This window comes from Bidens hawaiensis, unplaced genomic scaffold (assembly GCF_021521415.1).
Source record: "Bidens hawaiensis isolate Kalapana, Puna unplaced genomic scaffold, B.hawaiensis_p1.1 tig00014910_1, whole genome shotgun sequence".
NCBI classification, from domain to species: Eukaryota; Viridiplantae; Streptophyta; class Magnoliopsida; order Asterales; family Asteraceae; genus Bidens; species Bidens hawaiensis.
Genome location: NW_027492323.1, coordinates 72,311 through 96,979, shown reverse-complemented (window position 1 = coordinate 96,979; position 24,669 = coordinate 72,311). Strand labels below are relative to the sequence as shown.

Below are 24,669 nucleotides of genomic sequence, written 5' to 3'. Positions count from 1 at the left end.
CGGATAAAGTAAAGTGCACAACAGGTACACCATTAAATACCGGATATAATCTCAATAAAAAAGTAATTATTTTGATATGACTAGTAACCTAATTTTATAATATATGTTGCAAAGTACAGAACTTATAAATTGATATATAGATTTAATATATTTTTGTATCAAATCAGTTGCATCTTTTTAATGAAATAATTGATAATCAAAAACACAAACGCCTTCCAAATATTACAACTCAACAAATAAGAACTACATTGTCACTGGTGAATTAAACAGTCAAACCCAAACTACTTTTAGGTCATCTATCACACATTCACACATGTTCATACTTCAACATCTACAACAACTAAAGATCGAAAGACACAAAATGGTGACCTTTGACATATCATTCATTCGAATATTAATTTGTCGTCTTGATCATGACGGGCATGGGATCTTTTCAAGCTCTTGCAACACCTCTTTCATCGAAGGTCGCTTGTGTGGGACCAATGATGCACAACTAAACGCTAATTTTAAACACGCCAAAAGAGAATCTTCTCTTCCATGCACGTCCGAGATTGTTATAAACTGGTCGGTTATCCTTAGGGGGTGTTTGGTAGAGGGATTTGATTGGAGAGAAATGGAATTAGAAATATTTCTTTTGTTTGTTTTCCACTTTTCATTTCTATTTCTCTTTCTATTTCTCTAAAACTAGAGAATTCCATTTCTCTTTAAAACAAAGAGAAACCCATTTCTCAGCAGCCTCCTCATAGCATGTCACCACCTCGTCTCCGACCACCACCCCGTCTCCGACCACCACCTCGTCTCCGGCCGCCACCTCGTCTCCAAGTCTGCAACCGCCACCTCGTCTCCAAGTCTGCAACCACCACCCCGTCTCCGCCGTTCGCAGTGGTGAACACAGAGATGGTAACCGGTTGTAGGTTGCAGGTGGTACGGGTGAACGGAGATTAGGGTTTCAAGTGGTGGTTCGTGGTAGGTAAGGGTTTTCAGATGGTCGGGTGATTGTGGTCGCAGGTGGGTGACAGTGGTGGTGGAAATCGGCGGTGGTTGCAGGTGGCTTCTGATTATCATCATCATCATCGCCACCACAACCACCACCACAAAATCTCCAAAGGGGCAGTGATGACAGATCTGAGCCTCCTTTTTCTATATCTTATGTTCCAAAAATTTGAATCTTTTTAATTTCTTGTGTACTGTGGTTGAAGAAGGGGGTTTGGTGGCGGCAGCCGGTGGTGGTGGGCTGTGGTTGAAGAAAGGGCTGTGGTGGTGGTTCTGGTGGTGTGGGGCTGTGGTGGTGGGGCTGGTGGTGGTGGTGGGGCTGTGGTGGTGGTGCTGGTGGTGGTGGGGCTGTGGTGGTGGGGCTGCGGTGGTGAGTGGTGTCAGGTTGGGTGGAGGTGGGGTTGGGTATGGTAGAGTTCTCTGTTTATTTTCTCGTGTACCAAACAAGAGAAATGATTCTCATTCTCCATACCAATTCTCTTTCTCTACAATTCCATTTCCATTTCTATTTTCTCTCCATTTCCATTCTCTGTACCAAACACCCCCTTAGAATCTTGGTCTCCATGTCATCATCAACCATTGAGCCCATGTTCCATAGAGCTAACTCTTTATCCGATAAAACCTTTCCCGAAAAGAGCTCGAGTAAAATAATCCCAAATGAGTAAACATCCCACTTAGGGTTAGACTTCAAGGTTTTCATCGACTCGGGTGCTTGATAATGATTATGATGATGATAATGACCACGACTAATTATTGTTTCACCGCGAGATGTACTTGATCTCTTGCTACCAAAGTTTAAAGTCGATTTGTCGAATGCATAGCTAGTTTTGCCTGACATCAACCACTATAGTCCAAAATCACTAATTACAGGTTCCATTACGGGTGTTAAAAGGATGTTGTTAGGCTTGATATTGCCATGGACGTGTTTCTTATAGTGAATGTAAGATAACCCCTTTGCAATCCCTTTTGCTATCTTGATCCGGAGATCGAAAGATAAGTGACATGAAGACGGCCCAACTTTTTCTGAAATTAATAAAAATACATTAACATAGAAACACACATACAAAATCTAACTTTTACATATATTGATAGTCCAGTAACTTAAAAAAATAGAGTAAGGCTTATTATTATTATTATTATTATTATTATTATTATTATTATTATTATTATTATATAGTGGGGGCCTTGGGGTTGTAATAAGCTTCAAAAATGTTTTGGCTTATTATACGTTTTTTAATGTATGGAGATAAGGTAAACCCTATCAACCTAGTACCACACACGAGAGGTGGAAACTAGAAAGGAATATTTCTTTTGTTATTGTTTTGTATGTATAAAAGAATACAGTATATTCCCAAAATATGTTCATAATAATATTATTTAAAGTAAGTTTTATTAACGACGAATTTCTTTTGATTTTTATCTTGTATTTAACAAATTTTTTTATTAAATAAAAAACACAATTATGTGTAAATATGATTAACAATAATCATGTTACTTTTTAACTCATAAAATTGATATTTTTAATGCTTTAAAAACAAATATAGCTTAATTTTATGTTATATTCTTTTAAATAACAATCAAACAACATTACATTTTCATTTTCAGGTTTAAAAATAAGTAAGAAGTAACACATAAGTATATAACTAACTAATCCTGTTATGTTATTTTTTATCATACATTATTACTATTATTATTATTATTATTATTATTATTTTATTGTTGTTGTTATTATTATTAAAGCGCTTAAGGGCTCCGTACGGTTGGGTTAGGCTAGCCAGCGGTGGCATTTTATCATCGAGTCACCCCGTACGGAGTACCTAGGTAATTCTCTGTTTGTTAGCCGTTCAAAATTATTATTATTATTATTATTATTATTATTATAAGTTTATAACCCAAAAATGATAATTGGTAACATGCATGGAAGAGAAAACTGCATACCATAAGCAACTCCGGCCAAGCTTCCACCGGAGACATAATCATATAACACAAGCTTCTCTTCTTCACCCCAATAAAACCCTTTAATCTTCACCAAATTCCGGTGCCGGAGTTTACTCAAACCTCTAACTATCTTCTCAAAATCCTTCATTCTCTCAACTCCACAATCCGCAAGCCTCCGAACCGCCAATGCCATGTCTCCGGCCACCACTATTTTATACACTATACTCCCACCACTCGAGCCGAGTATATACGCTGACGACTTCAACAATGTGTCCATGTCCATCTTCGTTTCTCCGTCCACCATAACCAAACTGTTTTTGTTGGTATTAATGTCCATGGACTCAGAGTCCGTTGCTGTCTCAGATGCTTCTGTTTTGGGAGAGCCGAAACAGAAGCATGCTGATACTTCTTTTCAGTTGTGCCCCTGAAACAGAAGCATGCTGGTTCTGGTGCTTCTGTTTCCAGTGGCGGATCCAGGAATTTTTTTCAGGTGGTGCACAACTTTTAGATGATTCAATTTCATAGAATCGGGTATAAAAAATTCCGGGTCGGTTTGAGGTTCGGGTCGGTTAGATGGTTCGGGCAAAGTTCATTACATAATAAAAATACAATAATAAATTCCGGGTCCGTTTGAGGTTCGAGCCGGTTAGAAACCATATTCACACAATTAACCTTACCTCAACAAAAAACATCCACCAACACCACCACTCTTATCTTTCCAACTATTTTAACACCCAACACCAACAACCATGATTTGAAATATATTATTCGTGACCACAAGCCATTAAAACTAAATTTAACAAATAACCTAACAATTAAGTAGTTAGCAATCAAGAACAATTAACAAGTCAAGAACAATTAACATTTAACAAATGAATGCAAACTTACCTTCAAAGTGGGAGGATTCGAGCAATCGAGCTTCGAGGAAGAGTAGAAGACAGAAGGAGAGGAAGGCAGGAGGTTGGAGAACGGCCGGAAAAGCTGCGGTGGTGGTCGGGGAACGGCCGACGGGGACGAGGGGACAGGGGAGATAGCAGGCGCCATTGTGTTTAGTGTCGGTGTGTTTTATTTTTTGACTAATAAAACCCTAAATGGGTTGTGTAGTAGTTAGTAAAAAGGAAGAGTTCAAGAAAAAAAGTTCAAAAATTATATGGAAATCCAGAATTGAACTTGTGACCTTCAAGTTACAAAACCAGCACCTTACCAGCTGGCCAAGCGTTTCAAATGTTTTTAAGGTGGTTCCTTCATAATTTATAAGGTGGTTCCTCTAATGTTTTATATATACAAATACACTATTATTTCGAAACTCGGGTGGTTCCGGGGAACCACCCATTTCTACTATAGATCCGCCCCTGTCTGTTTCAGTTGCACCCCTGAAACAGAAGTAGGATGCTCTGGACTGTTGGTCAAGTCTAGAGCTCACCGGTCCAGAGCTTCCAAGAAATTCTTTCGTCGTTTTCTTCTTTCGGAACTGGTACGCATGGAAGAAGATAACGACGAGGACCACCATAGCAGCTGCATCTCCGACAACAATGGCTACTATTTTCCACGAATTCACTTTCGAGACACTGCGAATATTATTATTATTATTATTCGACTCTTCAACGCTTTTAGGAATAGCTGCGATTGCCGCGGTGGCGGGATAGCCTAAAGTTACATTAGGTGGCAATGAATGTGATGAAGGAACAATGCACATTTTTGTCAAAGGTTTCCCACATAAATCCAGATTTCCTGCCAAGCACTCAGGTTTCTGATTGGATAACGTTCGTGGGATTTCTCCCGTGAAGTTATTAAATGAGAGGTCCAACTGTTTCCGGAATTTGCACAGCAAATCTCGGAAACACAGACCCTGATAATTTATTATGGGAAAGGTTCAAGTAATTCAAATTCTCCCCACTAAACACGAAAGGAAGAGTTCCATTTATCGAATTATTGGAAAGGTCTAGAACACGAATGTGTCGAAGGCGGGCTAACCTGTTAGGGATTGGACCCGAAAGTTGGGAATTTGGAAGTGATAAGCCGGTAACCGGACCGTTTTTGGGGATACAAGTGACACCTGACCATGAACCTGGAGTGAGGTCAGATTGGTTCCAATTTTGAAGGAGTGAAGGTTGGTTAGAAAGAAGTGAGTGTTTGATAGATAGGAGTGTGAGTCCATCAAGATTGAGGGCAAAAATGGAAGAAAATAAGAGATGGATAGTGAAGAAGAAGAGTGACTGAAGAATGGAAGGTGTTGTGATCATGATGATATTGATATGATTGTTTAGAGCCACAAGGGTTAAGTTTATATATAGGAAATAAAAAAATGTTGCATGTGAGTTTTTGTGGAATTTGCTATAAAGGTTGTACTTATGGAATTTAGAGAATAGGGTAGTATGGATATAAAGAAATTGAAGTAAAAAAATTAGTGTTTGTTATTTAAAATGTATCCCTATGCAAAGAAAAAAAAACACAAGTATACAAAAAGAAAATTAAAGATGGTTAGAAAAAATGAATAATTTGGTAGTTTTTCTGGATTGTGGAGGTAGCTTGTGAGTGTTTATGGTGTTGCTGGTTTTTTATTGTTTATAATTAAAAAACCGAATAATTGAATGGTAACTAAAATAGCTGATTGAGAACCGGAGAGTACATTTTTTTATGACTTTTTTTTTTTTTTGCGGTTAAGATTATATGTGTATAAATAATTGAATGAGCCGGACATATATCAAAACCGTTTTATTTTTTATTTTTAAAATATATGTGAAAAAGTTAAAATAGTTTTGATGCTTACCTTAAATAGTGTAACAAACACAAATGTTGTTTGAAAGTGTGTACTTTTCAAAATGTTATAAAAAACTATGTTAATGCAGTTTCAAAAAATTATAATCTAATATTTATCTTGTCTTTTACCAGCTAAATGTATTTTAAGCATGTATTAACAATGAAATACATAGTTCAAATCATTCTTATATTTTAATATTTAATTTTGACCCGTTAACCTTTTTTTTTTAATTTCAAGAAATATGTTGTCAACTAACATTGAAAAGTTCCTTGGGGTAAAAGCCATAATAAGTAAAATTAAATATTTTGTTGGGCTGCTTTTGGTTTTTTGTGAAGGTAAGAACTGGACTACAACATTCCCTTTTCAAATGTTCTTTTAAATATTGACTTAAAAGATTATTGAAAGTAGTAATTAATCCATGAAAAAACTAATTCTTTGTTACATATATTTAATATATATAAATTTTTATAATTACATAATCTTTTAAGTCAAAAAGAAAATAAACTAAGGGTAACTAGTAATATTATTATAAATACTAATAAGATTATGTCGCATTTATATTTAGAATAACAATAGTATGTTGATGTGTGAGTAATTGATTATGCCGTATACTTTTTTAACATGTAATGAGGATGGTTATAATGCGATTCAAAATGAAAAACTTTCCTTGTCCGGACACGAAAGATTATACAAGTCTATTATTTATATAAATATACTTATTTATTTAATATTATTTAATAAAACTAACTATATAACTACATAATAAAAAATATTATAACAAAACAACAAACATGCCAAGCTAACGTTTTAAAAATTACGTCTGAGGCTCTGAGCTAAGCTCGGCTCGTTTCATTGACTCCCCAAATGACTAGTAATGCATCTTAAATTTTTTTTTTATTTTCATTCGCTTTTGTTGATATACAAAGTCGTATCACCTCTTGATCGTTTAAACAGTTATTTTATCATTTATGTTAAATCAATTCGATTAAAATGAAAGAAAATAATGTGATTGTTAAGTAACTTTTTAAAATTTCAAATTTAAATGAAGGATAAATCAAGCTAGCTAAGAAGTAATCTTTGTTTTGTCTTATTATTAAGCTACATTACATGTCTCCCTTGCTTTGGACCTAAAGGATGCCACACTATAATTTATAAGGTGAGTAAATTTATAGATATAAATATCTTAATGGTTTACAAGGGAAAATATGACACAGCATTTAAAGGGGATTGATTATTAAAATTAATTATTCATCAGTGTATTTTGATTCAACAAGAAGTTGTTTTGAAAGGATATGAGATTATTTTTTGAATATTCTATTCGATTTATTTATTTGAATATTTGCAAATGATATAAAAATATAAATTGCTGTTAATATAAATAACTTTAATCACTGATCTCAAGTAGAGGTGCACAAACCGGGTATGAAACGGTTCCGGGTACAAAAGTCAAAACCAGATCGGGTAGGAACCAGTTCCAAGTATAATCGGGTATTTGACCGGAGTTTTCAGATAGGACCGTGTCGGGCTTTAACCAGATAAAGGTGGAACCTCCAGCAGGTCCGGGCGGGATATATATCCAAGGGAGAAACCCAATACCAGATCGTACCCGCAAGTCAGGTACGGGTAGAAACTGGTTCCAGGTCGGATACACCAAGTCGGGTCTGAAACCGGGTATTTCTGTGCACCTCTAAATTCTCAATTGCCAATAGAAACAAGTAAAATAATATAGATACATATTGCCAAAAACTATGTAAAGCTTACGTTGAAACAAATAAATAAATAATCATAAAATGAAATTTACCCCAAACATAATTTGGTAACAAAAACGCATTTTACCACAAAAAAAAAGTACACAAAAACATGAAAATCGAGCTTCCACCGGTGCCTGACGCAAGGCCGCAAGGTGCGTTTTGCCTTATATTGACTAGCAGGTTTTTGGTGGGACCCATGAGTTAGCAATAACGGGTTCTCACAACCACAAAAGAAATTTTAAAAGGATATTATTCCAAGAAAAACCATAAACATGTCTTGCAATATAAAACTTTTCACGCGCTTAAAAACTACCATCACTACGAACGACTACTCTAAAGATTGCAACGACCTAAAAATAAGTAGTCGGGGCCCATACACCCAAACCAACAGCAGTTTTGCTAGACGTGTGCCAGGATATTAGGCATGGATATCAAGCAGCCACAGCAAGAAACCTGCAAATGTATTGTGTTACAAATGTTGTTAAATATGGGGGTGTTTCAAACGAATGTGTATTAAATGTGTGTTTGTTGCTTTGCTTTCCCCCAAGGGTAACTTTGTACTTGAATAATCAAATAATCAATCAGAAATTGTTATTACTTATTAGGTAACACTTTGCTTCATATATCGACTTCCTGCCACTAGAGGTTGCGATATCATCCACTGATATGGAAACGAGTCAAATGGGTTAGATTTTAAAAAGTTGGCTAAAAGACATAAGTGTCAAATGGGTCAACGGGTCAAAATTATTGAAACGCTTACAACGTCCTGTATCTTTAAAAGATATTATTATTATTATTATTATTATTAGGGTTAGGTTCAAATAAGAAGTTTGATTTTCCTAAGAAGGCTAGGAAGGAGGGTATTTTAGTCTAACACTTTAATCTCAAAACCCACTTAAATTAATTTCAAAAACTCACTTACATAAAACCCAATTACATCTTCACTCATCTCTTGCAACTACCACCACTCCACCGCCACCACAACCGAAACCCACCGCCACCACCTCGCCGGAAAAGTCCGAAAAACACAATGAAAAAAACACAATGGAAAAATACACTATGAAAAAAAAAACACAATGATAAAAACACAATAAAAAACACAATTGTATGACACAATGTAAATAACACAATGGAAAAAACACAATGAAAAAAAAACACAATGAAAAATACTATTGTATAACACAATTTTGTAAAGCACAATTCGATAAAACACAATTCGTAAAAAACTCACTAATTTTTTTTTAATTTTTATATTACAATATGGTACTCATATAAAAGATAAAAAGACACTCGTTATTATGGTGAATTTGTTTTTCAATAAAAACATCGTAAAAAAAGTTATGGACGTTTAAAAATGATGGGGGAATTTGGCACGTGCCTTGCATGTGGAGAGAGAAAGTCAACAAATGTGTTATTCCTTTTATGCCCTTTACCTTGTGTTCACATTTGATTCCACCTAAACTAATCTCAACCCTCCATATTCAAAATCAATGGACAAGATTACTTCTTATTCTTCCTACAAAAACAAAAAGTATACTTCTTATTATAACCTAACCCATTATTATTATTATTATTATTATAAAATAGTTTTATTGCGTTTTCTGTTTACAGAATTTAAAGAAATGGACCTGAAAGTCTTGATGGGCCAGCCTGCCCTGTTGATATGAAAAAATGCTGTATTTGATTGGTAACGGGTCAAAAGGGTTGAAATAAAAAATGAGCTAAATGTGAGAAGTGTCAAATGGGTCAAAAATCACAAAAAGATAAAATGTATGTAATCACATAAAGAATCTATTATTATTATTATTATTATTATTATTATTATTATTATTATTATTATTGTAATAAATAATAATATATATTTGTAATCATATTCAATGCATTAACTATTTACCAAATCCAAAAAGCGCTTGCGGGTCAGATCAACAGACTCGATTGGATCTGCAGGAGAGGATACATGTTTTAACCCAAACCCACATGACTCGTTACCCAGCTCCTACCATTATCCTAAGGAATGAGACCTAGTAAAACAAAAAAAGGACTTATTGTGTAAAAAAATGGAGCAGCTATTGATGCAATGGGTGCATATATTTACATATTTTGATTATAAATAACTAAGGTTTAGAAGGAGCCAAATATGATAGAAATGAAACTTCAGATTGTTTCAACCCCCAATATAATCACCAATTTTTACATCATTTTGTTTTTGTACTTGATAATTTGGACTTTCATGTTTAATTGTTCAGTTTAAATGATTTTACTAACTTTTTTTTAAAAAAACCACTTTAATCGTAATTTAATGTTTTCCTAATAATTTTAAAATTTTATTATCTAGTGAACTTGTTAATAACAGTTAACAATGGATAATAAAAGAAACTTCAAACCCATATTCAACATGGAACTCATTAAAAAGGAATCAACACGGAACTCATTAAATATTATGAGTTTTCCTTTAGAAAATTAAGTTGTTTCGATAAGCTATTATGTTTCTCCTTACAAGTTTACCCAGGGTGAAATTACTTTGTCTCAACTCTTATGTCTTAACACTCGGTGCACTCAACAACTAATGTGTTCTTTTAGTATTAGAGGAAACAAGCATAAGTGTTTTATGTATAGAAACGCCCCTACTATAACCTATTAATGCATAATGTGCAGCATGAAACATGTTAAGAGTGGATAAAACAGAAGAATCTTCTTACCTTCTTAAAAATGCATGGATTGGCTACTGTGTTTTTTGCTTGTGTGTTGATGGGATCATCTGTAAGATTACGTTTGCTTTCCTGGAGATAAAATTGGTGATTTTATGCACTATAACTAACTTCGAATCAACTTGGGCTTGAAACTTGTCGTATAAAAAAGGTATTGATAAACTCAAAAGTATCCCTGAGATGAAATTAAGAATTATACCATGTCAAGTTTTCAGTAGGCACAAAACAAATAAAAAGAATTAACTTCATATGCATGCGCATGTATACATCCTTCTAAATTTCATGATATCATATTTTACCTTTTTAAATCACTAAACATATCACATCTACACGCTTCATAGTAAGTTGAATAAAATCAGTTAAATGTAACATTTTTTTACTGAATAAACAAATAGGAAAACAAACTGTAATTCTCAGCTAGGCTTGTAAACCAACCGAACTTCAGTGAACTGCTCGTGAACCGTTCGGACGGAAGTTCATTTATTTAATGAATGAACAAACATGAACAATTTTTTTTTTCATTTTGTTGAACGAACGAACATGAACTCATGTCCTGTTCGTTCATTTATGTTCATGAACGTCCGTTTATGTTTGTTCTTTTATGTTCGTTTACATTCATATATGTTAGTTAGTTTACGTTTATTCATTTATTTACATAGGCATTTAAATTTTTAGGCCTATAACAACATAGTCGAATTTTAATAAATATTTAGGACCCACAGTCCAACAAATTTATGCTCATGCTTACTTTTAATTGGTGTTCGCGTAATTATGTTTGTTAATATCTATTAGTTATGTTCGTTCGTCTACGTTCGGTAAACATTCGTTTATTCTATTAACAAATGAACACAAACGAACACAAAGACAGTTATATTCTTAATGAACGAACACATACAAGGAAACCCCGTGCTTTTAATTGTTTGTGTAAGATCGCTTGTTCAGTTAAGTTTATTGAACGAACACGAACACGCTCCATTCGCGTTTGTTCGGTTTGTCTACAGACCTATTATCAGCCATAATATTCTCTTCACTTATTCAATTAAACAGGCTGTTATAACTTATAAGTAACTAACCTTATTTTATCTATTGTGAAATCGATAAATATGATATTATAATGCTTGAAAGAATATAAATATGAAATTATGAACTTTTAGGAAGATGTATACAAAATGGCCCAATATAGAAACTAGCTCACCAATATAGACCAGTGTAAGGAAGTTAAAAAAGCTACTAACATAAGAAATCAGCCACAAGCTAGAAACAACCTGAAGAATCAACCACAAATTGCATGGTTGTATAATCCAATGTTTGCATGATATTGCAAAACAAAAGAGCAAAGTGCATAAAACAGAAACCAACTGTTTATTACCCGTTTTACCAACCCACTTACATTATATTTCCAATTGCAGCAGCGAATGACCGGTTCAGCCACTTGTTTCTGGTCATTGTTTTTGTTCAGAAAATACTGACGCGGCATCTTATTTGCTATTTTAATGTAATACATTGCCGTGTGGCATCGAATGTGACATGTAATAACACTTTTTTAAAAATATATGGGAAGAAAAATATCCATTTTCTAAGGCTTGTAAAGGGGAAATAACCCGGTGTCACATCAGAACTTTAAAGATGAAACCAGTTAAAATTAAATTTGTTGCTAAAACGGGCAAAAAGTGTGAAGTTAGTTTGTATTTCGTGCACTTTGGCCAAACAAAAATTTCAAGAAAGTAATACGAATAGTCATGAAATGTTACCGCAATCAGAGTTTTCAAGTTTCCAGAAACTGCAATGTCATGTGCAACTGAAAAGGCGTGATTTATCCACACTTGCATCTCATCAGCAGCAATAAGAACTGATTCTTCGGATATGTCCAGTTCAGGAATTGGAGGCAGAGGTCTGCATTCAGATACGCATATTAACCATTTGTTTTCTACTTCTAAGGGAGAGTTAGGAATTACTTATTAAAACTGCTTATTGTGTTTCGACACTAGCAATAAGCTGCACAAAAAATATTGCTTCTACAGATAAATCGTAAGTCAAATAAGAAGTTATATTGGCTAATGGCTAGTACTCCAAGCATAAGGGTATATATGGGGTTAATTATTTAGACAACTCATGTTTATAGTTATAAGAAGAAGCAGATAATCAGCTCACTGAAAACAACTTATTTCACCCGAATGTAACTTTGATTATGCCAAGAATAATCAGCATTCAATTTGAAATAATGAATCTCAATCTGCCTGTTGAACAGCCTATTTCGCCCTAAAATAAACAGCACTTCTAATTATCCAAAAACTCTAATTATCTACTTTTTAAAACCTCAATAATCATATAAGTTGTTAATTAAGCATTTCTAAAACCCTCACAGGCCACTTTGTTGAATATACGGGTGTGCAAAAGTCAGCTAGGTTCGGTTCAGTTATGGAAGCTTAAGCATAACCATAACCGAGCTTTGGTTATGGAAGATTGCTTAATTATAGCCATAACCATAACCATAACCGAATGGCCGGTTTCGGTTAAGTTTGGTTAATTGTCCAATGTATTTTGTTTTTCTTCCAGTTGAAAAGGGTTCGGTTATGGTGTTCCAAGCTCAATTATGAAGTTTCAAAGCTGAAATATTCCGGCTCCAAGCTTGATTATTCTGTTCTAATCTCAGTTATAGACAGTTGCAGCATTAATGTCAAGTTCGAAGCTAAAAATGGAGGTATAAAAATTGGAAAAACACAAAATACAAGGTTCGGTTCAGTTTCGATCTACAATCAAGAAGACACATTAACTGTAGCCATCACTTAACCATAACCGATCGGTTGTGTCAGTTATAGTTAACTTGCTCGGTTTTCAGTTATGGTTCGGTTTTTGCCCACCCCTTGAATCTATTAGTGCATTTATCACATATATTTAAAAACAGGATCCCAATTCATCTATCCGATTTTCTGTAAGTGTGCTTCAATAATGAATTCAGTAACTTTTAATTAATTTAGATTTGCTATATTATTTTGTCTATGATTACTTACTTAAAAACCTAGCATAACAGCTATCAGTAATCCCTAATCAGTCTCAATAAACAATAGTTAAAACAGTGTAACAACCAACAAATGCCACAATAACCAAACCGATTTCAGAAATCAGTTTTGGTTACAGATAAAAGCTGAACCGAACCGATTTCAGTTATCAGTTTCGGTTATAGGTAAAAACCTAACCTAACATAACAGTTATCAGTTACTCATCTATGCAGTCAATATCGGTGGTATCTCGGTTATCGGTCCTCGTGTGAAATGTTGATCAAAATATTGGTCAGAATATCGTACCGATAATATCGGCTATATTGACCGATATTTCACAAATATATCCCTGATATTCCCAAATATCAGTGTTTTAAGTCTTAATTTTCAACTTTTAGTGTTTAATGTTAGTGTTTTGAGTCTTAATCAGTTCCTACATGCTACAATTGTTAGTGCTTTGGCAGTTGCAAAAGGATAATATGTTAATAGTAGGAGAGTACACTGAATTGTTACTGTTAAACTGCTATATATATAAATTAAATTCTGCATGATATTAAAATTACCTATGTCGGATGCTTTCCGCATTAACTGCTTAGTTATTCATAATAATCAATCTCAATAAACAAGAGCTAAAACAGTAATAACAAACAAACACACCTATTGAGAAGAGTTGCAGATTTAGCCCAAAAAAACAGTATGACAATCAAAAGCAGCAGATTATTCGCCACAAATGCCACAATATTATAACCGCCTCTTTCAAACAGAAACCAGAAGACTGTTGAAACGGTTAACACAACTACTCCTCCGTAAACGTTCCTCCATAATAATATATCAGCAACTGTAACACCACACAATATTATTATTATTATTATTACATATCACGATCTGAATCGAATCGTATTAAAACAGTGCGTACGGATGTTAAATTGATAACGGAAATGAATATTATTATGACCTGCACCGCCTCCTAGAGCGTTGTGAACGGAAGTACGACCGAAATCGCCCATGGCAAGCAAATGAGGTTTGTGACGAATAAACGAACTGATGTGATGGAATGGAGCAGATCAGGTGAAGTTGGGAGAGAAGATGGAAATAATTTGTTTTGGAGGGGTGGATGTGTAAAAACTAGTGTTTTACACATAGGTGGAAAAAACCAAGCGTTTAACGACTGGTCGGCATGAATTCAGTCGGTTTCAGTTTACACGTGTTATGATATCATAAATAAAACCAAAAATAAACAAAAAGGAATATGAAAAACATTCGGGTGGAGTTGGTTAGAGGTGGGAAACTAAATCGGTTAGCTGAACCGACTTGAAAATCGAACCGAAACCGAACCGGTTTGAAACCGATTATGTAGAAACCGGTTCGGAACCAATTGAAACCATAGGTTCGGAACCGGTTTGTAATCTTCTACACCAAACCGGTTAACCGAACCGAAACCGGCCAAAAAAGGTCAAAACCCGAACCGAAACCGATCGTAACATGGTAAGAAACCGGTTTCAACCCAAACCGAAACCGATCATAAACTGGTTTTGACTTTTGTTGACCAAATCGAACCGGTTTTAACCTAACCGGTTTTGAGTTTTAAACCGGTTTGTGCACCTCTAGCGTTGTTCAGTAAAACTCGGGTGTTGGTAAAACCCGGGTGCTAAGACCGTGTGTCTACGCAAATTCGGTCAATAAAACTCGAGTATCTTCCAGGTATAGATTGAATTTTTAAGAGGCTGCACTTTTTGGGGTAATTTCGGCATAGATCGGGTATTTGAAAACCTGGTTTCGGGCATTGGAAAAACCCGATTACGGGTATAAAACGTTTCGGTTTCCGGGTATTACTATATACAAATCGGGTTACAAGTATGGGTTTTGGTACAGAAATGAGAAACGCATATCTTGTCCATACCATCCCAGTTCCGGGTTTGTTTTTTTGTTCGGGTTTCGAGTTAGTTTTTGTTTTGGGCGCACCTAATTTGTTACAAACACCCAGCCCAGTTAAATAAGCCCAACCCAATCATAATTTGACATTTTTATTAACCCAATTCAAATTTAATAATAATAAAATAATTGTTATTATTATTATCGAGGGGATCTATAGCAGAGCCCCAGCCGTAGACGGAGTCCCAGAGTCACCGGAGATTGAACAAACAGTTGATCGGAATTGACGCCGGAACTGTGCGTTACCGTGGATCTCAATCGGAATTGACGTCACTGAATCACAACAGTTACTGAGCACAACATGTTGCCTACGTCATCCAAAGGACGAATGCCTTCGCGTGCAAATCCTATTTTCCCTCAGTACTTGCGTAGGATAATCAAGGTTTAATTATTTATTTATATGAATTTGAATTGTGTACATTGATGTAGATGAGGAGATCTGATCTGATTATATGCACTGTATGTAGCTTTAACCTAATTTGCTACAGTTTAGGGTTTTGAATATATTAAGTGGCTAGTGGAGTGTGCTGAAGTTAATGAGTTCTGTTGTAGATCAATTTTAGAAATTAAGTTATTTATCTAAGTTTAATTATATGTGCTTGGATATAGTAGTGGCAAGTAGAGGTGGACAACTAAATCGGTTAACCGAACCGACTCGAAAATCGAACCGAAACCGATTATGTAGAAACCGGTTTGGAACCGATTGAAACCGTAGGTTCGGAACCGGTTTGTAATTTTCTCCACCAAAACCGGTTCCAAACCGGTTAACCGAACCGAAACCGGGCAAAAACCCGAACCAAAACTTATCATAACATGTAAGAAACCGGTTTCAACCCGAACCGAAACTGATCGTAAACTGGTTTTGACTTTTGTTGACCAAACCGAACCGGTTTTAACCCAAACCGGTTTTGAGTTTTAAACTGGCTTGTGCACCTCTAGTGGCAAGTAGTCATCGTGAAGGTCATACACAGTTCAGTTAGTGATTTGCATTATGATCTTTTGAACTTTCAAGTCAGATTTTAGGATCAGCATAAAACCTAGAGCTAGCATAGGCTGATTACAGAAGCTCAGCGTTGTAGAACTCGCTAGGCGCTAAACGGCAGGTGGGGTACCGACTAGCGGTTATTGGATTAATCGAATTGGGATTTTCGTATGTAATTTTTGGTTATACGCACACGCAGAGAGAATTTTATATGTAAAATTTTGAAGTCACAACTTCTCAACCGATTTAGGACTGAGCCAGAATTGGCCGGGCAATTTGCCGGATTTAGGGTCGATTAGGAATGATTAGTGACTAATTGCCTATTTTTTCCCCATTTTTACAACCATGCAGAAACTTACTTGGTGAAACCAATTAAATTCTTATTAGTTTTTAGATTTGGTCATGTACTAAAGGTTATTATTAATTTTGGATCAATGTGAGTGGCAGTTTGCTGGATTGAAAATTACAAGGTTACCATTAGGGATAAATAAAGATGTTTCCAGTAAGATGATTATCTGCCTCTGCTTGTGAGCGTAGACTGTTTAAACAAGCATTTATCCACTTTATATTGGGTATGAATAGAAATTTATAGTTGATTTTGAAATAAGCGAGTAGCATTCTGTGTATGTATTGTCTTTCATATGCTATTCATGTTCAATAATAGTTCCAGACTTCCAGCATCATAAAACTAAACTATAAGTCTACAACAAATTTACATCTGTAGTAATACATGTTTTCAGAATATTTATATGTGTATATTAGCAATTATATGACATGTGGAAATTGGAATAGTGAATGGTCAAAAATTAATTTGAGTAATTGGTGAAGGAGATAGATTAGTGGAAACTTATGATTGTTTTAGGTATGAAGTTTCTTTCTTGCTTCAGTTCATATTATATGGATAAGAATGTTTAGTCAATTGAAAGTTTGTCGTGAAATCTTTTAGATGAGTTGCAGCCATTTGATACTTATTTGAAATGCTTTGCTGTTTTATCTTTGTTTAATACCTTGTATGTTTTTTATTTCTAGTGGCAACAAATGGACATTGAATACACTTTCTGGCAAATGCTTCATTTATGCACCTCCCCGAAAGTTGTGTAAGTCTCTGTATGAAACTTCCTGCAAAAGTAAATTTAGATTTATATGAGCTTGTAACTTGTTGAAGTTGTATGTGTGCTTCTAGAGTTTTAAGAAAATCAGGGTTTTCATAAGGATTTGATTTTGCTTTTACTTTAAGTATAAGGAAATGCTTATTTTTATGTATATAGGTTACCGCCTTACCGGATATCATTTTATGTTGCTTGATTTACCTTCAAATTAGGGTTCATATTGATTTGCTCGAACCAACCAAATGCGGTTTGGTTAGGAGGGCTTGACAGTTATGCTTATTTTTTTATCTTCGTTTTCTCACATAGAAAATTGTTAGCAATAACATTTAAAAATAAAGTTTAATTATTGATGTTAAACAACATATTCATAACCTAGTAACTTACGAAAGTGGTGTTAAAACTTGAATATAAGATTTAGAAGGAATTAAATAAAGGAAAGAAAACAAAAGTAAAGGTCTCCAACTATTGTTCCTTAGAAACTTTATGCTCAGTCAGTTGAACTAAATATATATATATTTAGATATATAAGCTAATTGCTAAATAATGTTATATGTTTCATGTCCTGGTCTTAACATAGTTGCGTAATGTTTAAAATTCCACCTTTAAACTCACTTTTATTTTGAGACATATTTTCATAACCTCTGCATATTCTTATCCATTTAAGAAACCAGGCTTTCTGTATGGAGATATTCATATTAGTGACATTTTTTATTACTTGTACTTTGGAGGGAGATTATTATTGCTAATAGTACTATATGGTTGGCTAATGCTTGTTTGGGGCTTTGAGCTTTATATATAAAAATATTAGCCTGCATTATTCATCATCATCATCATCGTACTCAGTATATCCCACCAATAGCAAAGCTATGGTAGGGTCTGAGGAGGGTAAGATGTAGGCAGCCTTACCTCTACCCCATAGGGATAGAGAGGCTGCTTCCGGTGAGACCCCCGGCTCGATAGTAGTTTTGCATCAAGCCTTGGACATAAGGCACATAGCACTCAATCATCAGGACACCGGCTGATCGGTGCATGTACCCTTATCTTTCAGCTATCAACGCCACTACATGATGCCTGATTAACCGTCCGTCACTTTTAACGTTATTTTCACGAGATTAGTAAAATAACGTCAAAATTAGTGCAATTTCACTTTTGCCCACCCGAGGGTTCACACATATATACATCATATGTGCGCACCGCAAGCAGGGCTAATTAGCCTGCATTATTGAGAAACTAAAATCAAATTAACTTGTTGGTGATGTCTGAGTTGTTTCTGCAGACCTGCATACACATCATTTTCTCTATAACTGGAAGGGTTAATGTCAAAGTATGATAACCTACCTTCAGTTTTGTTCTATTTTAGTCATTGTAATATGATCCTGTCGATTTTAGTGATTGAAGTTGCAAAATGTTCTTCATTTTTCCCTTTCTTGAGATAGTGTATGTGAAGGTGCAAAACTACCATTTACATTTGTTCACGTCTGTTAAATGTTGCAAATTAAAATGGATTTTTCATTTGTGCAACTGTCTAATGATAACTTTTGAATGTTTTTGGCATGTGGAATTCTGAACTGGATGCAGCTATCAGCACACCAAGTACCATAAGCGTAAGCTAACATTCTCATAAAGCGGTTCTAATTTTAATTTTAAATTAATAATGGGTGCAAAATGAATATTCTGTGTGGATATGATATGTTTGTCACATACTTAATGGATTTAATAGAAAGAGCAAATAGCATGTAACTAAGTTACTAAACTTTTTACTTTTTGTGTATGTGGCATCTGATGTGGAGGCTGACATGGTCTCAACCGGTGCTGCATACACAAGTTACAGGTAAAAGGGTTTTTAAATTTTAATCGTACCTTTTTATCCGCAGAAACAAAAAATCAGTGGGCACGTGATGATCCTGCTTTTGTTGTAATTTGCATTCTTCTTTTGGCAGTTTCAGCTGTTGCATATTCTGCTGCGTAAGTTATTTACATTCTTATTATAATGGAGAAATCTATACAACTTTAGCATGCCTATTATTTATGCATTTGGTGAATTACACACGTATTATTATTATTTATGCATTTGTATGCTCACAAACCCGTAGCAAAAGTTAAGCCATGCATTATTGTTGTACACATTCTATTGATAAGGGCAAACTACAATAAATCGATACCACATCATCAATTTTACAGATGAAGATGGTTAAAGCGAGGTTGTTAAAATCTGTAATAAGTTGTAAGGTGATTTTAATTTGCGATTAGTTTAAAATTTGTTTATAAAAAACAGAAAAACGTTTTCTTTCTATTTTGTGTGGTTTGCCCTATTAATAAATTGTAAAATTGGTTTCATTTGTGTTTTTACTTGTATCATTCAATCTCAATAATAAGATGTCAACACAAATGAACAATTTGTAACATGATTCTTATCAAACATTTCCGCATAAAGTTATTCTTGGCCGAACAAAATGTTTTTAATGTTTCATTTTTTTGTGGAAAATGATTGTTGCCTCGAGTTGCTTATGCATTGATCATTATAACTAAGGTTTAGTTACTATGTTGCCATGATTTTTGGTTTTAGGTATGATCATAGCATTGGGCATGCTGTTTATGTGGTTTTATCAGTAACATGTTTTCATTTTCTATTAACAGGAGCAGTTTTGGCTACTATTTGCTGGTAAGCATCGTCACTAGTTATATCAAGAGTCGTATGCAACTAAAAGTTTGAAATGTCATATATATCTTTCTGATTTTCATAATACCGCATTCACCCTAAGGCCCTAATTTCATTAATAATACTTCAATTTTATTTCCCTCATCATTTTTTGACTCATCTGAGTTACGAGTTAGATGCTTTTATAAACAATTTTCTAAAACATAGAAATGTTATGTTTTAACTTCATATCTTCCTCCATCTCAATTCACCGTCTTCAAGTATTATGGGAATTAAATAGTAAGAACTCTATATTTGAGCAAGTCACCTTTTTAGGTGTCAAATGACCAACTCGGACATGTCATCTCGTCAAAAAAAATTCATATGCTTTTGAAAGGATAAATAGGACATTATGAAAATTTGAACTTCTGGAATGATATATATGAAGTTATGTACACTAGTTTACTGACCTTATTGTTTGCTTTAAATTATCTTTGAAAGGTTTTTGACAAATACATATCTTCGGGAAGAAACCTCGAACAGTCATGTGGTTGAGCAACGGGTTGAATGGCAAGTTTCTTAACCCTATATACTTATTAAATGGTTTAAATAGCATTTCTTAGTTTGTTAAAATTTCAATATTGTTTGTTATGCAGGTTATATGCATTCGATGTGCACTGTAACTCCTTTTTCCCTATGTTTATTGTGCTGTATGGTATGTACAATACACGAAATGCTTCAACAACCCCCCCCCCCCAAAAAAAAAAAAAAAAAAAACTCTGTTAATAAGGCCACCCATGTATATCATCTCTAGCACCAAAAAACTGTGAAATGATGAAAGTGCCCACGGTTTTTCTGGGAAAGGGAAAAAAGTACTTTTGATGAGGTGTCAAGAAGTTATATGTTAAAAGTATTATCCTTTCAAGTCATTTTACGGCATTTTCATCATTTGTCATGTTTTTGAACATAAATAGTATAAGGGTGTGTTTGGGATTGCTTATGTAGTCTAAAGGACTCTTATAACTTATGGCTTTTGAAAAGGAGTTTTCTAAAAAAGTGTTTGGATTAGCTTATGTGGCCATGTGGGTACATATGCATTTTTAACCCAAAAGTCACCAAAAGTCACAAATTCCTGACTTCTCAAAATCAGTTTTTTTACACTAAATGAAAAGTTAAAACCTAAAATCCTTTTCACTTATCCAAACACCTTTTTCTATTTTCTCCTTTTTGCAAAAGTTAAAAAGTTAAAAGGAGGGGAAAATAAGCAATCCAAACACCCCCTAAATGACAAAAGTTTATATTAAAGCGTTTGAAAAGACAAATATACCATCATATGATCAATCTATTGGAAAAAGAATGATATGGTATTAATGACGATATCCACATATTAAAACTACTTTACGAGCCACCCACTTATGTATATCATGGCAAAGAGGACGCCATATGATGAAGTGCCCATATTTTTTTATGGAAAGACATTATTTATGGCAGTTATAAGTTAAAATCGTTGTTTTTCAGAAAAGTTGATAGACATTATTTATGGAAAGACATTATTTATGGCAGTTATAAGTTAAAATCGTTGTTTTTCAGAAAAGTTGATAGACATTTTGTCATTTGGCATGTCTTTAGACAAAATTGGTACACATGACGCATTTCCCTTTCATTCTTTTGAAATAACATTAACTCTTGGATCGATTTATCAGAAAACAAATCTTTTTATGCAAAACATATGACTAACAGTATGCATACTTGGGTGAGTATTTCCAATAAATGGGTGGCGTTGTTGAAAAAAAGTTGAATATGTGCAGGTAGTTTTGACATTCAATTTTTTTTTTATTTTCACATTATTCTTTTGGTTTTTGACAGTGATACATTTTTTCATATCACCTCTTCTGGTGGCACATGGTTTTGTTCCTCTTCTGCTGTCAAATCTGATTTTCATGGTTGCCATATCTTACTATCACTACCTCAACTTTTTAGGTTATGATGGTAAGTAATCTCTTATTTCTTTAGTCTCTGTCCCTAATACAAAAAAACATGCAGACTGCATGTAATAGAAACGTGCTTTACACCTTTTTTGAATCTTTGCAACCAACTTCAAATTAGGCATAAACTAGACACCAATTTGAAGTTTTCTAGTGGTTTTAGTAACCAAGTTACATTTTTATTACCGGTATTCAACAAATGGTATTTTATGTTCAACCAGTAGCTGGTACTTCTTTTGCTGATGTGGTATTTATTTTTCACTTTAGTGCCTACCATATGCCACATGACATCTGATTTGATATTTAATATATTTTCAAAGATAAGTTAGAAGATCATTTTTTTAACTTGTACATAAATTTATTTACTTATGAATAATGCACGTAAGCATTTTTTTGCATATGTTGCATCTGCTGTGGTGACTCTGGCACGGTGTTAATGAGGGCCACACCATTAGTTTACAGGTAAAACCAATTGATATGAGGTTGGTTGCTAAAAGCCTAAAATCACTCAATTGTTGGTCATTATTTGGCTGTTTTTAAATCATTGCTGATCTGGCATTTTTTTTAAAGTTTAGTGCAATGTATATATGCCACCTGACATTTGATTTGATACTTAATAGTTTTTAATTATAATATTTTAAAAAGGATCATTTTTTAAACATGCAAATAAGGAATTTTTTTTTCTTTTAAACCGTTTTCACAGGTTTTTTTTTTATTTTTTTTATTTTAAAATTTGGCATTTCAAAATCAGTGCCAGATCGGCAATTTACTGGTAAAATCTGTTTTAAGAAATGAGGTTGGTTGTCAAAGTTCTTTAAAGGTTGGTTTTTGTTTTACGCCTAATTTAAAGTTGGTTGCCAAAATAATAAAAAAAAAGTTTAAAGTTTGTTTCTATTTCATGTGGTTTTCATAGAAAAGAAACTTAATTTAGGAAACGGCTTCTTAAACTGCAAATTGTTATTAACTTAGGAACACTGTAATAAAATTAATTGGTAAACTGAGTGGATATAATAAAACGAATTAGATGCTCTTTTTCGTACCTTTTTAGTACCTTTTTTTTCATTCAAAGTGAATGCAAATCAGTTTTGATATCTTGCTTTTACACACGTTTTTTAATCCGAAAAGATTTGATGTCAACTACTTGCTAATATAACTTAATATATACATATTTTTTTGCCAACAGTAGTGTAGCAGAATGGAGATCTTACCTATATAAACCCACTAATCCACTACATTCTTTCTACTGTTCTCTTACACCACAAAAAGAGCACAACTTTTGCTTTTCGGATATTCAAACTAATTGTCAAAGTTTTGACATCAATCTCTTTAGGTTTGTTTATTGTATGCATTCTGCCCTAACATCCTTTGTGTGATTAAATATAAATCTTACCTGTTCATATTACAACATGTTTTTTGTCACTATGAAGTTAACAAATAGTGAAAATATATAGCCACTTTAAAATTTGCTTAATATATGTATGCATGCGTGTGTGTATGTTATTATGAAAGTTATAATTATCCTTTAAAAACATGATAATGTCACCCTTTTTAATATTAAATTATTTACACCGCATAAGATTAACTTCGTTTATTAAGTGAACTTTCTTTTATATACCGATAATTGGGTAAGTTCGATGTTTTTTTTCCCAATGGTGAATGTGAAACTATGAAATTTTGTTGTCTTCCCTCCTTTTTCTGCGAAGGTTACAGAAAATGTATTGCGGATTAATCTTACTAGCTTTATATGTGTTGCAGTGCTTCCATTTTTAGAGAAGACCACTTTCTTCTTATACCCAATAGGCGTTGTGATCATATTTACACCCATTTGTAAGTCTTACTTACATTCATCATGTTTCTCGAATCTCTCAATTTAGATGCAATTATGCCTATAAACGAACCGAACGAATACAAACACTTAATCGAACACATATTTTGTGTTCGTGTTCGTTTATTTAAAAAATGGGCATGTTCGTGGTCGTTTATGTACTAAACGAACAGTACACGAACATAACTGAACAAAGATAAACAAACATAAATGAACAAATGTAAATGAACACATTTAAATGAAAGCACATGAACAGATATAAACCATTAAGTAGATTACCCTTCAAGATAATATTTTATTATTTTCTATTAATATGTAAACGCACATAAATAAACGAACATTCACGAACATAAATGAATGAACACAACAAGTGTTCATGCTCGTTCGTTTGTTAATGAACACAAAAAATCTGTTCATGTTTTTTCGTTTATTAAATAAACGAACATAAACAACCTTCCCGCCGAACGGTTCACTAACTGTTCACCGAACGTTTGGTTCATTTACAGGCCTAGATGCAATAAACATAAATAAAAATTGTGTTTGTTTTGCAGTGATCTTAAGTGGGTTCAATCCTTCAAGATACTTGATGAACATTTACTTTAGTCAACGGTCATGATTTAATGTTTGATTCGAAAGATTATATGAATACTAGAGAGACCGAACTGTAGTGTCGATTTCGCTTATTGTATACAGAGAGGAAACCTAGGATGTGTAAATGAACCTAATGCCATTTGGACTGAAATTATGTGGTGATATCAAGGTCAAAAATGTCTTCATACATTTGTGGAAGATATTTGGTTTTAATGCGACAGTTTTTGTCTATTACAAAGTTTTTTTTGTTTGTTTGTTGTGTTTTTGCCTCAATTGTCATGTTTACACATACACCTCTCTCCACTTGAGTATTTTTATATATGAGTGTGCGTTGGGGTGTAAACCAAACAAGCCCGAGCTCAATTAGGCTTTAGCTCGGCTCATTTTAAGCTCTTTTTTTTTAAAGTTTGAGCTTGGGTTGTAAGACGTAATTTCAAGCTCGAGTTTGGTTTGGGCT

The 24,669-nt window shown here is 33.9% G+C and overlaps 2 protein-coding genes and 1 pseudogene across 3 annotated transcripts; 1 reads left to right on the top strand and 2 right to left on the bottom strand.

Annotated features, from left to right (window-relative positions):
* Positions 1 to 207: 207 nt before the first annotated feature.
* LOC143548101 (receptor protein kinase-like protein At4g34220) lies at positions 208 to 5,174 on the bottom strand (annotated as a pseudogene). Its single transcript, XR_013137887.1, has 4 exons — positions 4,312 to 5,174; positions 2,932 to 3,339; positions 1,536 to 2,016; positions 208 to 574 (listed from the first exon to the last, which is right to left on the bottom strand). The product of XR_013137887.1 is annotated as a receptor protein kinase-like protein At4g34220 (transcript).
* Positions 5,175 to 10,059: 4,885 nt separating this feature from the next.
* Positions 10,060 to 14,157, bottom strand: LOC143548100 (reticulon-like protein B11). The gene is made up of 5 exons (XM_077039355.1): positions 14,106 to 14,157; positions 13,808 to 13,988; positions 11,903 to 12,044; positions 11,347 to 11,416; positions 10,060 to 10,326 (listed from the first exon to the last, which is right to left on the bottom strand). The coding sequence occupies exons 1-5, from the start codon at positions 14,155 to 14,157 to the stop codon at positions 10,166 to 10,168; spliced, it is 606 nt and encodes a 201-aa protein (XP_076895470.1). The 3' UTR covers positions 10,060 to 10,165.
* A 1,119-nt stretch (positions 14,158 to 15,276) lies between these two features.
* LOC143548118 (uncharacterized) lies at positions 15,277 to 24,243 on the top strand. Its single transcript, XM_077039368.1, has 10 exons — positions 15,277 to 15,464; positions 17,094 to 17,161; positions 18,752 to 18,777; positions 19,048 to 19,138; positions 19,740 to 19,835; positions 20,313 to 20,381; positions 20,468 to 20,526; positions 21,678 to 21,800; positions 23,552 to 23,623; positions 24,173 to 24,243. The coding sequence occupies exons 1-10, from the start codon at positions 15,384 to 15,386 to the stop codon at positions 24,235 to 24,237; spliced, it is 750 nt and encodes a 249-aa protein (XP_076895483.1). The 5' UTR covers positions 15,277 to 15,383; the 3' UTR covers positions 24,238 to 24,243.
* The last annotated feature ends 426 nt before the right edge of the window (positions 24,244 to 24,669 follow it).